The sequence below is a fragment of the Lissotriton helveticus genome, chromosome 5_1 (assembly GCF_964261635.1).
Source record: "Lissotriton helveticus chromosome 5_1, aLisHel1.1, whole genome shotgun sequence".
NCBI lineage: Eukaryota > Metazoa > Chordata > Amphibia > Caudata > Salamandridae > Lissotriton > Lissotriton helveticus.
The window spans coordinates 1,878,813,288-1,878,829,321 of record NC_136065.1 but is presented as its reverse complement, the minus strand read 5'-3'; the positions used below and the strand labels follow the sequence as shown (position 1 = coordinate 1,878,829,321).

Sequence of the window (16,034 nt, the reverse complement as noted above, 5' to 3'; positions counted from 1 at the left end):
AGTGATGTTGTGCTGGCCCTGAGTGATGCTGTGCTGGCCCTGAGTGATGCTGTTGTGGTGCTGAGTGATGCCGTGGTGGTGCTGACTGATGATGTGGTGGTGCTGACTGATGCTGTGGTGGTGCTGAGTGATGCTGTGGTGGTGCTGAGTGATGCTGTGGTGGTGCTGAGTATTGCTGTGGTGGCCTTGAGTGATGCTGTGGTGGCCTTGAGAGATGCTGTGGTGGTGCTAAGTGATGCTGTGCTGATGCTGACTGATGCTGTGGTGACGCTGAGTGATGCTGTGGTAGTGCTGAGTGATGCTGTGGTGTTGCTGAGGGATGCTGTGGTGGCGCTGAGTGATGCTGCTGTTGCGCTGAGTGATGCTTCTGTTGCGCTGAGTAATGCTGTGGTCATGCAGAGTGATGCTGTGGTGGTGCAGAGTGATGCTGCTGTGACACAGTGTCTTTGCTAGTTACAGTTGGTAGAAGAGGGTTAGAAGGGGGTAGAAGAGTAGAAGAGGGGTAGAGGGGTAGAAGAGTTGAGGGGTAGAGGGGTACATGAGGGGTAGAGGGGTTACAAGAGGGTTAGAGGGATACAAGAGGGGTAAAGGCGTACAAGAGGGGTAGAGGGGTAGAATTGTACAAGAGGGATAGAGGGGTAGAAGAGGGATAGAAGGGTAGAAGAGGGGTTGAGGAGTAGAGTGGTAGAAGAGGGGTAGAAGAGGGGTAGTAGAGAGGTAGAGGGGTAGTAGAGGGGTAGAGGGGTAGTAGAGGGGTAGAGGGTAGAAGAGGGGTAGAGGGGTAGAAGAGGGGTAGAGGGGTAGAAGAGTAGAGGAGGGGCAGAGGGATGTAAGAGGAGAGGAGTAGAGGGGTATTAGAGGGTAGAGGGGTAGAAGAGGGTAAGTAGAGAGGTAGAGGGGTAGTAGAGGGGTAGTAGGGTAGAGGGGTAGTAGAGGGGTAGAAGAGGGGTAGTCGAGGGGTAGAAGAGGGGTAGAGGCGTATATGAGGGGTAGAAAAGGGGTTGTGGTGTAGATGGGTAGAGGGGTAGGAGAGGGGTAGAGGTGTAGAAGAGGGATAGAGGGGTAGAAGAGGGGTAATGGGGTAGTAGAGGGGTAGAGGGATAGTGGAGGGGTTGAGGGTAGAAGAGCGGTAGAGGGTAGTAGAGAGGTAGATGAGGGGTAGAAGAGAGGTAGAGGGGTAGAAGGGTAGAAGAGGGATAGAGGTGTAGAGGGGTAGAAGAGGGTAGAGGCGTAGAAGGGGGTAGAAGAGGGGTAGACGTGGGTAGAGGAGTAGAAATGGGGTAGAGGGTTAGAAGAGGGGTAGAAAAAAGGTAGGGGGTAGAAGAGTAGTCGAGGGGTAGACGAGGGGTACAAGAGGGGTAGAGGGGTACAAGAGGGGTGCAAGAGGGGTAGAGGGGTACAAGACAGGTAGGGGGTACAAGAGGGGTAGAGGGGTACAAGAGGGGTAGAGGGGTACAAGAGGGATAGAAGGGTAGAAGAGGGGTAGAGGGGTAGTAGAGGAGTAGAGGGGTAGTAGAGGTTTAGAAGATGGGTAGAGGTGTAGATGGGTAGAGGGGTAGAAGAGGGGTAGAGGGGTAGTAGAGGGGTAGAGGAGGGGTAGAGGGGTAGAGATGGGGTAGAGGAGTAGAAGGGGGTAGTAGAGGGGTAAAGGGGTAGTAGAGGGGTTGAGGAGTACAAGAGGGGTAGAAGGGTAGAAGAGGGATAGAAGGGGTAGAAGAGTAGAAGAGGGTAGAGGGATAGAAGAGGGTTAGAAAAAGGGTAGAGCGTTAGAGGGGTAGAACATTAGTCGAGGGGTAGAAGAGGGATAGAGGGGTAGAAGAGGGGTAGAGGGGTACAAGAGGGGTAGAGGGGTACAAGAGGATTAGAGGGGTAGAAGGGTAGAAGAGGGATAGAGGGGTAGAAGAGTAGAAGAGGGGTAGAGGGGTAGAAGAGGGTTAGAAAAAGGGTAGAGTGGTAGAAGATTATAGTCGATCGGTAGAAGAGGGGTAGAGGGGTACAAGAGGGGTAGAGGGGTTCAAGAGGGTTAGAGAGGTAGAAGATAGAAGAGGGATAGAGGGGTAAAATGAAAAAACTTTCCTCCAATCAGTTCACAATGTGTGCAAGAGACGCTGTGAAGTAAATAAATGTAGGACTGCGGACTATACAATACATTCAGCATGCATGAAATGTGACTACTGAATTCATCGGCCTGCATGGGTCAACTAATAAGGCTGATGAAAAAAAAATTACGACTTACTACAATCACAATAATCTATTGCAATATTTTCTGTCTCACTGAAAGCTTCCTGAGCACTTAAAAAACAAGGAAGCTATTGGCTTCAGGAATGTGAAAGAAAGCTCTCTTATCTTGAAAGCTGATGACCCATGACGAGAGGACGCCATATGGCGCCTCTGCTCGTGAGCCTTGACAGAAACCCACATGGCGTCTGCGCGCGTGCATGCACACGTGAACGCAAGCTTTCGGCCAGCAAAAGCCTCTGGTAGCACTTTGGAAATCCCCTTACTAAACTTCTCGCAGAGCAGCGAATGCGCTGACTCAGCGAGACCTTAAAACAAAGGGGCTGTTTCATTTTTCAGGCACACATATACACAGCGGTGGCTGCTCCGCAGTGGAGGAGGATTGTTGTCCCACTGCCTGGCTGAGAGCCAGCAAATGAAAAATAAAACGATGTTCTAGCATCGTTGTATTGTTCACTTGCCGGCTCTGAGCCAGTTTGTGAAGGGAGGGGCAGGGCATGGGGAGTAGGAGCGCTATATGCACTACCTAAGTGCGCATAATTTGGGTGCAGCGGGCGCGCCGAAGGCGCACCAAAGGCAAGCCCGTCTGCGCCCGTCCGCGCTAAGTCCGCGATAGGCGCAGGACATGCCGCATATTCTGGGCCTACCACCTTAACTTATACGGGAAACGACTTGTATAAGCTTAACACTATTGGTAAGTGTCCTTGCTGTTTTCCTATGGTGCAGATATGGGGTCCTTTCACCTGTAGAATCTGCAGATGGACCACTCCTTGGCCCACCCTTGAGTTCGCTTCCGGGAAAGATACTATTGGGATAGGCTCCACTCAATTTAAGGGAGGGCTGATCAACGCGTGTTCGATGGTCTGCCACAGTCAGGATATCGGGGACTTAATCCTAGATCGAAACCTGGATGCTCTTTTCATAACAGAAACGTGGCTAAATGACACTAGCAATCCAGACTTGGTATCTGCCCTTCCCTCGGGTTTTACCATTCTGAGGCAGGATAGACAGAGTGGAAGAGGTGGAGGGGTGGCTCTAATCCTTAAAAGCTCTTTGAAGTGCCACACATTTAACCTAGGGCCCCTGGAGGGAGCGGAAGGAATGGGTTTTTCCATTATGTTAAACTCATCCTCTATTTATTCGGGGGGTCTGGTCTACCGCCCTCCGGGTAGTGCTTCCACATTCCTAGATTCCCTCAGTGAAAGTTTAGCACAGCTTCTGTTGCGATATCCACAGTTTACACTCCTGGGTGATTTCAACCTTCAGTTGGAATCTAAAACTGACACATTTGCGATCAATTTCCACCAGACTCTGGATATTTTTGGTTTGCATCAACATGTGACGCAACCGACTCACTCTGCCGGGCATACCCTGGATGGGATATGTTCCAATTTTTCTCCATTGAAAACTTATTTCCCTGTACCGCAAATTTGGACAGATCACTGTTTGATCCCTTTCAATGTCTGTGTCTCTTGTCCAGGGAAAAGAACTAGGGTCAGTCAGCAGCCTGTAACCAACCCAAATTGGAGAGGTGTTGCTGATAATATCAAGTTTAATCCACTGCGGCACTCACAGGCGCCTAGTTTGTCCGGTGAAGTGTCCCAGGACTCTATAGATTTCCATTCCTGGATGCAACAAGTCATCACGGATTGCGCCCCTCCCAAACGTACCCCGAGTAAGGGTAAAAGGGGAAAAGTTGATGCCCCCTGGTACTCACCAACGCTGGCTGATAAGCATTTATTATAAGCACTATTAATTTATTATGCAAAAAGAGTGAACGTAAATGGAGGAAATCTTATGATCAACTCACTCCCCCCCGAAACTAGGCTCATCTCTTCCACTACACTCTTTAAGAAAGAAGTGAAAGCTATCCTCATGGCAAAATACACCTGAACTATTAATTCGGTCTCCTTAAGATTATGCACAGAACTGTATTACTTGTCTGATACCGCTGCATATTTGCATTACTTGTATTAGTGATTTACTGATTTACATGATTGGCTTTGCCCTCATTTATTTGTACTGTAAGCTCCTCTGATTTATTGGTTTGACTATGTTCCCTAATGTACCCCTCTATGTAAAGCGCTCTGATATCTGCAAAGATCTTGTTCGCGCTATATAAAACTTTCAAAATAAAATTAAAAAAAAAAAACAGCTAAAACTCTGTACATACAGCATAGGAAATCCTATCTTGCCAGTATTAAAATGGCTAAGAAGGATTACTATGTGAACGCTATTAATGAGGCTCAGCAAAAGCAGAGAACGGTATTCTCCATAGTGAAGTCCTTCACCCACCCTAAAATGCTCCAGCAAGAAATCCCACCATCCTTAGGTTTCTGCAATCAAATTGCCGATTTCTTTGAAGAGAAAATCGAGCTTTTACAGAAGGAGTTCCCAACTCCCTCTTTCTCTTCTCTATTTAGTCATCAGGAATGGCTGGAGACTAAGGGTCATACCTTAAGTGCCTTCCAACCTGTCTCCCTCTCTCAAACTCGGGAGGTCACCTTGGTCTGTAAATCAGGAGCACCTACGGATTCTTGTCCTCCCCAAATACTACATCTGATAATCGATGTAGCCAACCCCCTCATCAATGCGATGGTCAATGCTTCACTTAGTCAGGGGGTAGTGCCTCTTGAGTGGAAAAAAGCAAATGTTAAACCCTTAATGAAAAAAACCAATAAACCCCCCACCGATCTTTCCAATCTCCGGCCAATTTCTCTTCTTCCGGTTTTGGGGAAGATAACTGAACAGATGGTATATTTAGAATTAAAAAATGTTGTTGAAACTTATAACATCCTTCACCCTCAGCAGCCAGGCTTCCGGCCCAGACACTCAACCGAAACGGCCCTTATGGAACTTACTGACTCCATCAAATTCTTGCATGATGAGGGTAGGAACGCTGTTTCGATTTTATTGGACCTCACAGCAGCGTTCGATACCATCTCGCACGAAATCTTGATTGAAAGGCTGAGACACATAGGCATAACAGGAACTGCCTTGGCCTGGATAATGTCATTCTTGTCAGACAGATCCCAAACGATTTCACTGAGCCCTTTTCGTTCTAGGGAAAAAAGGGTGAGTCCCTCAAGGCTCTATTCTGAGTCCATTATTGTTTAACATTTATATGGTCCCCCTTATTGCATTAATAGAGTCATACGGCATACTTGTGACATCGTATGCCGATGACACTCAATTGATTGTCTCCATGGATAAGAACTCTACCAACGCAGAACAAAACTTAAGGACTTGTTTGACAGAAGTCTTTAAATGGATGGACAATAACCATCTAAAGTGCAATGCCAATAAGACAGAGATCCTACCCCTGGGTAAAGATGTTCATTTTTGCCCTAAGGATTGGTGGCCGGAGGACTCGCCTGCGCCTCCTCACTCAGTGGAAACAGCTAGAAACCTGAGAGTCCTGTTTGACTCCGCTCTTTCTGTTGACCAACATGTAAGGAATGTGGCAGGAAGTTGCTTTAGTATCATTAAATCCCTAAAGAAATTTTTCGATTTCCTGCCCTCTGATTCGAGAAAGACGGTGGCAGTGGCTCTCATTCTTTCACGTTTGGATTATTGTAACGGCCTTATGGCCGGGATTAAAAAATCCACGCTGAGAAAATTGCAGAGTGTGCAACATGCAGCGGCCAGACTGGTACTTAAATTACCAAGAAGGTCCTCTGCCTCGGCTGCACTTAAGATTCTACATTGGCTGCCTTTGCATAAGAGGATTTTATTCAAAATCCTTCTGACAACTTTCAGAGCCCTTAATAAGACAGGACCAAAGTACCTCTCAAAACGCTACACCCGTTATGATCCCCCTAGAAGTCTGAGAACCTCAGGCAGAAATCTGATTACCACCCCCAGATTCCATTATAAAACGAAGGGGGGAAAGACTCTCTCCGTGTTGGCATCAAAGGCTTGGAATGCCATGCCCAAAGAACTCAGACTCTTAGCCCATGAGAATGCTTTTAGGAAACAACTGAAAACATGGATTTTTAATCTATCCGATGTCTTTGTAATGGCCTCTTTCTAGTTTCCATCACTGTATGATACATTATCTCAGCGCCAGGATGCTCCTTTCGGAGCGACAGTATGCGCTTTACAAATACCCAATACAAATACAAATATGTGTTTGGCCGCCCATCTCAGGCCGACTAAAACACACATACGCTCTTAGTTTTTTTCAACCCGGCTTCATTGAACAGCTGGGCTGGAGAAACCCCCACAGACTCTGTGGTTTGAGCGGAGCGTTTTTACAGCCCCTCAGACCAATCCCTGCGCTGCTCTCACATGAGTGGAGCGCAGGGATTGCACAGGGACTCTGTAACACTGCACCAGGTCAATGCTGGGACCAGGAAGGACGAGGCACGATGCGGGTGGCAGCTCCAGGTAAGTTAAATTTTGTTTTATTATTATTAAACCCCCCCAACTTTCCACCTTCTGCACTCCCCCACACCCCATCCACCCGCACCACCACATCTTCATTGTGTACGCGCCTACGGAATGAAGTCTTTTATTCGTGTTTTTAAAATGTTAGTAATGCAGGGGCATATTATCAAGGACCGGTGTTACAATTATCGCCGTTTTATCGGCAGGAAACTGCCGATAAAACGGCGATAATGGGTTTGATAATACTTCCTTGTTAATTCCCATAGAAGCCCATGTTCTGATGTCAACATGGGCTTCTATGGGAATTAACAAGGGCGTATCATCAAGCCCATTATCGCCGTTTTATCGTCAGTTTCCTACCGATAAAATGGCGATAATTGTAACACCGGTCCTTGATAATATGCCCCGCAGTGTAGCTAATTCTTGACAAAGCCAATAGACCAGAAAGGTGGGACCTATTGGCTTCGCCAATTCTTGTTTATTTATGTTTGTCAGCATGTGCAGGCCATTTTTATGTGGCAACTTCTTTACTCTTTATTACTTTTACTCTTTTAATGCCTGCTTTTTTTTAAGTAAATAAAAAAAGAACACCATTTTGCTATTGGCTTTGCCAGAATTTGTTTAAACTGGAGGGTGGGAGTGGGACAACAATCAGAGAGACGTGGGCTATAACCTAACTAAAAAAATAAACAAACATTGGCAAAGCCAACAGCGATTGCTTGCATTTTGAGTTCTGGTTTAAAACGTTAGAAAAGCCTGCTAAAGTGAAAGTAGAAAACAACAAAAGCTACTGCTTTCTGTGCACAGTTTTTACAGTATACAATGTACAGATTTTATTTTTAGCCTGATGAATCAGTGTTTTTAATGTAAAATAGTCTCTCAGGCATTGGGATGAAATCTCTTCAAATGAGCCAAAGTTGTACACCAAAAAGCCATTTATATGAGGTGAGATAGGAATGCTCCTCTGGTTAGACCTTAAGCTCGTGCTATGTATATGTGAAATGATTGTTAAAAATAAAAGTCTGGAGGACCCGCTGTGCTTTCAAGCCCGATCGAAAAAAGGCTCCTTCCAATTTATTTGTATTCTAAAAGCTGATCCTAATTGAGAAATAGCTGGTAGCAATAGGGGGGCACCTTATTTTAATTAGAAATTGTGTGTCATAAGAAAAGAGATATTCAAGATTTTCACAGCACAACTCTCGAATAGCAAAACGAGGTGTACAGATACGTTTGTATCAAAAAGAAACACTCTTTATTCCAAACATTACAGCAATTAATACAATCACATCCACTTATATTATTATTGTTAGTAATATGTAACCATTGTGTAAAAATTGGCGTTATGGAAATGAACATTCTTTTAAAAAAAAGTTTGCTTAATATTTTTGAAAATTAGAAACATATTAGAATTTCCACTATGATGTAAGGTAAATTAATTAAAATCGTATGCAATTCATAGCAAACACTAATATTTAAGGAACTGTATTGTTCTTGTACTATACATGAAGATTACACGTGTGCCCATCTTCCCTATTTTGCCTTCTGTGTTCCCGAAAACTTTTTCTGTACCAACAATAGTATAATTGCTCATTAAAAACATTCCCACCATATAAAGGAGGATTTATAATTCCAATAATCTAAAGAGATAACTACATTTGGAATAACCATTCTGACAGTTCTTCAGCCTATGCCATCATCTATGTGGGTGGTGGTTATTCCTCGTTAAATGTTTTATTACAAACACTTTCATCCATTAGCCTCTATTTTAGGTTTGGGAATCCCCAGAAACCACTTCACTGCCTCTAACTCATCAAGCTCTCTTCCTGATCCCATTCTCTTCTCACCTGGCTGCCACACTAACAAATTCCACTTCAGCTACAAACCCCACGTTGATTTTTAACCACACAATCTGCCTAAAACATCCAAATTCACCACATTCACCACAATCAGATACTGGAAGTAGAATATTTGTAAAATGTCACCCCATCTTCCATCCCACACAGCAACGTTGTTATTCAACGCTCTAGTAATGTATACAATTGACTATTTGTTGTAGGAGCATCTTGACAGTGTTACTCCGGGATAAATTGTCTCCTTAAGTAAGGTTGTTAAGTTTGCTACATGCAATTTGCTGGTTGCAACCTGCGGATCTTAATCTTTAATGTTAGTCAGAAAAATCCTTCCAGACAACTAACTGAAATTATTTCACGCTAAGCCCTTAAAAGAAAAAAAGCTATCCACCAACTACAATTCCTTCAGCACCACCTTTACTTTGGCCACTGAAGGGTCCTTCTAGGACTCCTCCAATGGAACTCTCTCCCAGTTGACCTGCAGGTAGTCTGAACCTTCCCTCCAGTTTAAGATCACCTTGAAGGATCCCTGCCTCCATTCGGGGCATGCCAATGTCTGATCAACAAGTCATCTCTCCTTCAAGCATCCTCATCCTTTGCTTGACTTTTCCACCCTACTGTACCCTACAGTCGAATGCATGTATTAAATATCAAACACAGATTTCATGTTTGGAAAGGTAGCATTGTGTCACCTCTCATCACACACCCAAAGCTATTTTTAACTCTGCGAATGACCCTGACATCCTTATGTACTGCTTGATACCTTGTAATGTGTTTCTTTCCATGGAAGTTTAATCTTTCAGTAATCGTAAACACAAAAAATAAGTGTGCTGACACTGACATCTCCTGAAATATTTCATCCTTTCTTCTGCATGGCACACACTTGTTTGGCCTTTACTTGATGTTACCTCGTAACTTACCCTTCTACTTGTTTGTGAATTCTCACAGGACCTGGTTGCCTGGATCACGACTGGCTTCCTTCATATTCCACACTCTGAGGACATTCCAAACACAGTGACTGCAGGGAATGGAGTCAGCTTCCTGCTGCGCCCCTACAACTATTTCACAGAGGATCCCTCTGTCAATTCTGGAGACGCTGTCTATTTCACTAAGGACATGGACCTTACCAGTTGCACTGTCAATCCACTAGCCTGCTTATCAAAGACTGCCTCTTGTGCACCCAGCATTCCTCCGTTCAACTACACCGGACTGGATATTGAACAACTGATACTCTAAGGGTCGCCCAGCTTTGCCGCAGGACCTCGATAAGCACAAGAGGGCATCTGTTGCCAAAGAGGGTCACCATGCATGTGAAATTAGTTACTTTGACCTAGGCTGGTTGACAAGGCTATTCCCATTGACAAACATACCAACGTTTGCAACCTTGTGACCTTTGTTTGCCTGTGATTTTCATCTCCTTTACGAGGTTCATCCACCAATTCACCCGGCTAGCCATCCATTCAATCGTTGCCCCGTCCATCTAGCCTGATGTAATTTCTCTGATAGGGCCCGCAAACCGTGTTAATTGTTTTTAGTTAATTTTTACCGAATGTGATAAATGTTCTATTCCTGCTACAAAGATATTATGGCAGGATATGTTTCTCATCCAGCTCCTAAACTATTGCCCTGAGCAAAGGGAAGGTGCAATGATTTTTGGTGCTTAGCCACAGGCCAGAGTTAACACGCCTTGGGGACGTTCGTGGTTGCCCACTGTTGCTTAGTGCATTACCAAAAGGAATTGTTGATTTCACTAGCCAGTTCTGCTGCAGTAGGAAAGCCACAACAGTGGTGGGATTCACACAACCTGCCTTTTTACGTTACACTTTTTTCATGTTTTCTATACTGTGCACATTAGATAAAATAGGACTGGGGTGAAGGCGTTTGAAGATGCCTCCCCAGAAAGATCTGGCATGTGCCCTAGCCACTTCCTCCATCTCACACCTGTCACAATGCAGCTCTCTGATTGGATCCCCGGATGGCTGGCCACAGATGCTAAGTGGCAGTCGTTTCCAGGAACGAGGAAGCATACATGCATTTGTTTATATCAAGGGAGCCCTGACTGGCTGCCCACTCTACCCGCGCTATAAGGAGCACCCACACCTCTTGCTCTAAAACTGTCCAGGAAGTGCATGAGAGACCTGCTTACACTTTTATTTTTAAATATATTGGCAAGATGAATATTTAAGGATTAATACCAACAGCTGCTCTTTTTTTGCTAAAATAAATAGAGGTATAATGTCAGTGATGCTACAAAATAAAGAGTCAGATATACTATTTAGTGCTTGCAAAATACTGATCACAATTTGCAATCAGTATATTTGCAAACAATGTTCATTAGGTAGATCGCCAATTGTGACTCAGTCCGAATGCCCAGAATCACAGGCATGGTGGCCTGCAAGGGTCAGCAGGCCACCATGTCTGTGATTGGTTTACAACAAAGCAAACATGTTTTTAATGCAGCCCATTTCCCTAAACAAAATGGGGCTGCGCATTAATTTGTTTTCTTTTTTTAAAGTTTATTAAAGGCTTGCACAGGTCCCCTAGACCATTGCCCACTTTCCCCAAAACTTTTTTTATGATCACAAAGGATGAAGTAGTCCAAAGGGCACCCCTTGTATTTTGTGAATGAGTTATCCCCTCCTTTGAGACGTTGGCACATTTGTAATGTTTTGTGAGTGCAAAACATTGATAGCAATTTGGTATTTTGAATTGGCAACTACAACACACCCCTTCCAGATTTCCAATCAATATCCATTCAGAATCCCACTTAAGAAGTGGAAAAACATTTCCAATTCCTAAAATGTAATTAGTACATAGAAAAAGTCATTTTAACAACCTCAAACGTTTAATTGGAGCATTTGCGACCATTACAGTGCTTAGCACATCTGACCCATGGTTTTCGTTGAGATCTATGCATTGCCAATTCAACAGCGTGTGCAACAGCCATTTTCTAAGGATGGAAGAGAAGATGCTGACAGTCTCATCTAGTCATGGTCTCTCTTTAGACATCCAGAAGTGCTATGTTTTAGTTTATTGCACACTTCCGTTTTTCATTGGTAGTTCTCTGCATTTCACCGTCACCACATTTCTGACCTTAAAATAGAAAATGTCGATGGCAATCATATCGAGCATGGCGACCACTGCTGTAGCCTTGTAATGCTGTTGCCCGAAGTTCTGAGTAAATGTGACATATGGGAAGATTTGGTGGCTTGAGCAAGGACCAGAGATGTCCCCGTGTTATATTGCAATGTACTTGGCACAGGCGCAGCATTTGTGTGATGCCATGCCAAACGCACGTGACTGGGGTAGATGATACATATGCGATTTGCATCGATGCTCTTGGGAATTGCTTGATGCCCATGCATGTCGCCAGGAGTAAGGCGAGTGGGGGCAGTTCTCCTCGTGTGAGGGTTTGAGGCATGCTCTAATGACATGGCGAGTGTGGAGGTATATTTAATTGTTCTGGCAGAATTGGTATGACGACTTTAGTAAGTCACATCGATATAGTAGTTTGGCTTGTGGTTGAGAAGGGGATATTGTTTATTTGTGTCAGTGGTTGTAGCTGGGTGAACATGCACCCCTTTTTGGGAGCTGACTTATTTGTCAGTCTCAGAATTCGACTCAGACCAACAGAGAGAAAGGTAGGAAAAAAGGGAAAAAGTAAGTGAAAGATAGGAAAGCACTGACAAAGGAAGAAAAGAGGCGTGGAAATAACCTGGAAAACTTAAATTAAGAAGCAGGATGTGTAGGGTAAGGGAAGAATGCTGCATGAAATGGAGACAACATTAGGGTTCACTGAAAGGGCAATTTGAGGTCATGGGAATTTGAAGAAGTCAGGGTTTTGAGATGAGAAACCGTAAATTCTTGGTCATTCGGAATGCATGATGGCTGCTGATAATAATGTACACATGTTCCAGCCATAGCAACTAAGGCATTTGCCACAAAAAGATAGTAGGGTAAAACACTTACTCTTGGACATTTTAGAGGGTTTAGCGTGGAATTTAGGATTACCTTTCTACTTTGAGAACACCGCCCTTCCAATTCAGGTCAAGATCTTGGTCTCCCATCTCCTAGAGTTTGGAGAATTTTCCTTGCCTACATCTGAATAAAGTAGCAGTTCTTATTTGTGAACCACGCCAAGAATCATGAGCTAGTAAAGTAATGCAAGTGGGAAGCCCCTGCATAACCTGCATGTCATAAATTTTGATTTCCAACAGAGCTGTCCCTTCCTGAGATCATTCCTTTATCAAGCTTTAATCCTCTCTCCATTCCGCCTCTTCTTCCTCCTTCCCTCACTATCTTGCTCTTCAAGGGTCCAAGATAAAGCAAGCGCATAGAGATTTTCCTTCATCCGAAGTTTATTTTTGTCCCTTTTGTTATATAAACCAGTTTTTGTTAAGGGATCTGAGCATGGTGGGTAATAGCGTGTGTATGTAGCACGCATTCATATGGGGTATATGAATGTGTGTTTTGGAGTATGTATCTGTGTGTACCTAACTACTATCCCTCATCCCCCAATTTTTTATATAATTTCAGAATACAATGTTTCTATTTTTATTTCAGGGGTGCCTGGTGTGTTATTGGTCCAGACATGCCCCTAGACATTCTAGGGTGCTCTTTTTGAAGATTTACTTATTAAAGATTATAATTCATATCTGCTGTGGTGAGTGTGCATCTTTCGGGGCCGCATCCTTGCCGCTAATACAAAAGATGCAACTTGCTCAGCCACGTCAGAGCCAACGTTTTTAGTATATGGTTGGTCCCAGGCTGTAGTGGCACAGTAAGCAAACAAATGATGGACTGGAAAGTAGAGTTTTAAGAATTTCTTGTTCTTGAGATTCATTGAAGCAGTCCTCATATCACGTTTTTGTTTCATACTAATATTGTTTCCCTGTCTTACCTAATTCGGATTAGCTCAGAGTCACAGGGTACAATCAAATGAATTTGCTTGCACTAATGATAGGGTAGCGGGATTAGACCGTATAATCCTTTCCTTCGAAAGAACAATTCTGTTGTCATTCAAGTCTGTAGGCAGCAAGTTGAATGTTCATTCTTAAAACCAGAAGTTTGACTAAACTAATATTATGATGTCTCTCTACATTATAATGTAGGCAGAACATTTTACTGTTCTACATGCTGGTATTTTGCTGGTGCGCAACCACCAAACCACCGCATAGAAATGTGTCCAGGAATGCTGGGTGTGGCGACCAAGATATAGGGGCTCTGTTGTAAAACACTGTTGGTCCTTAGCTCTCCAGACAAACCTCATCCGCATGTACCCCACTTGGTTTTCCTCTCACTGGTTCCAAGTTCTGGTCGTTACTTTTCAGGTGCAGTATTTTGCAAATGAGTGAGGGAGCAGATTTGCATTATTTTACTACTTTCTGAAATGGCTAGACTGCTTTTCTTACCTTTTCCTTCTTAGTTGAATACCCATCCACATGAAGTTTCCTACATACTTAGAGAATGCTTTGAAAACGTAGAGAGGATTCTCCCCATCTTCTGATCTGGGTGATGATGATCGCTGCACACATGTTCAGGAGAATTTTGAATCTGTTAACAGCTAGATGCTCAATTATTTGCCGACAGATGTACAATATAAAAAAATAATTATGATAGTATAAAGAGATGTACAAATGTTGCGATCACAACAAATTCCAGTCCACTTTTCTCATTTTTAATGTCCATCTTTAGCCCAAGAATTGTGAGGGAACTCCAAAAATTCCAAAATGTTGAACCCTCTACCATAATACAACTTGATTGGTTAATTGGTCTGAATATTTTATGTCTTGCATTCATAATAAAATATAACCTATATGTTTATAAAGTGTGGACCAAATTTTCTCTATTGCTGGGATTGTAATTGTGGCAGGTTCGCCATAATATGTCTAGCACCTATTGCGGCAGATTACTGCCACACTCAGGTCTCTATACGGCTTACAGCATATTCTCTAATGTGTCATCTTTTAGTTCTGCATGCTGCCATAGGGCAGCTGGACTCCTTAGAATCATCCCCCTGTTGCCTCATGAATTCCATTATAGAAATTCTCAACCCTACTCCACTAACCACTTGGACATGGCAGAGGGGATAATCTGCCAGTGTTTGGTGGATGTTTCACATCTGCCAATAGCAGATGTATCCCAGCCACCTTATGTAGAAGGTATGTACCCATATGTACCAAGTAAATCCGAAATCTGCCAATTTATGGCAGTGGTACCAAACTTGCCAAACTAAATAACTCTTAGGGGTTTGCATTCATTGTCTTTTCAGGTGGTCATACTTTGTCCATGAGGGGGCAGAGAAATGAATTAAACATGATCACAGTGAAGCCTGATCAATATTATTATGGATATAAACAGCGACAAACTGAGAGGATGAACGACCTTTCAGTACTATGTGTCAATTGATTATCTGTAGCTGGTCTGACTGGTTCTTTTGTCTTCATAATGGGATTCACGTTTGTGGTTTTTGCTTGGTAATTCTGTATGGGAGTTTGAGAAATGAGAAACAAATGTAAAACCCATGGAAATCACTTTTACGGAATGAGAAAATAATAGTAGACATAGTCATTCCTCAGTTGCCACCGGGTAGTTTTAATCTCACCTTATGGCATATTTATACATGGCAGAGGTGTTTTAATAGTACTTCCTTCAGACGAGAAAGGGATTATAATCTTTATGTGGGAATTTGCTTAAAATCCAGGCTGGGACGTTTCAACACAATTCCCATTTACATCCTGGTTGCTTGTATGCTTCCAGAGTTACTCCATACATCTCCCATCAACACAGAAGGACACAAAGACCTGGTGCAATTCCTCATTGAGTCACTATGTAATATCTACATTATCACACTAAAATGACTTGAACATAGACGTCATACATGGAGTCTCTGTGGCGCAGCCAAGGTCACCATCCCACAGCCTTGTACCACCTTTTGTGAAACATGCCGTAAATCTGAAATCATCCTTTAATATTGGAGGTGTTTGGGGTAAAAAAAATGCACCTCTTTGTTAAAGTTCTCAAAACAATGCAAAGAGCATTTCAATTGAAAAAACATTTTTTAATGAAATATGTTATTACAACATCCTGAAAACTGGTTTGTCAATACATCAGGAAATAGTAATTTTGTGATATTAAAATAACCTTCTTGGTGATTGATCAAATAAAGGGTTTATACCACTACCTGCTTACCTGTATCTGCTTGCCTATATTATACACATAATTCCACTGCATTGTAATGTATTCACACAAGACCAGATGGTCAGCACCAGGGAATAAGATCTATTCTGTTACTAGCCAGCAAGCATGATGTATTGTGTGTGAATAATGAGAGGAAATGTTAAACTTCTGTGCACACACCATTTTTGAAGACTTTGATCCACCTAGCTGAAGGGTATCTTCGAATCACGTAAGTCAAATGTTATTTCAGCAGATTCCAAAAACAATAAGTACAGATTTTATCCCAAAGAAACTTCAGCAATGTGCCTGGTGTGCAAGACACAAAGTTACAAGAGTAACTTAATGAACATTGCCGTTTATCTGAAAAGTAAGTAATTG

The 16,034-nt window shown here is 43.2% G+C and overlaps 1 protein-coding gene across 3 annotated transcripts in view; it reads left to right on the top strand.

Annotated features, from left to right (window-relative positions):
- The window catches only part of LOC144755937 (amine oxidase [copper-containing] 3-like), a 367,151-nt gene extending 351,492 nt beyond the window's left edge, over window positions 1–15,659 (top strand). For all 3 annotated transcript variants that reach the window (XM_078645346.1, XM_078645344.1, XM_078645345.1), the window contains exon 4: window positions 9,426–15,659. In XM_078645346.1, the coding sequence (XP_078501472.1) occupies window positions 9,426–9,713 (288 nt within the window). In that variant the 3' untranslated portion in view covers window positions 9,714–15,659. The remainder of the gene's footprint in view (window positions 1–9,425) is intronic.
- Window positions 15,660–16,034: the final 375 nt, after the last annotated feature.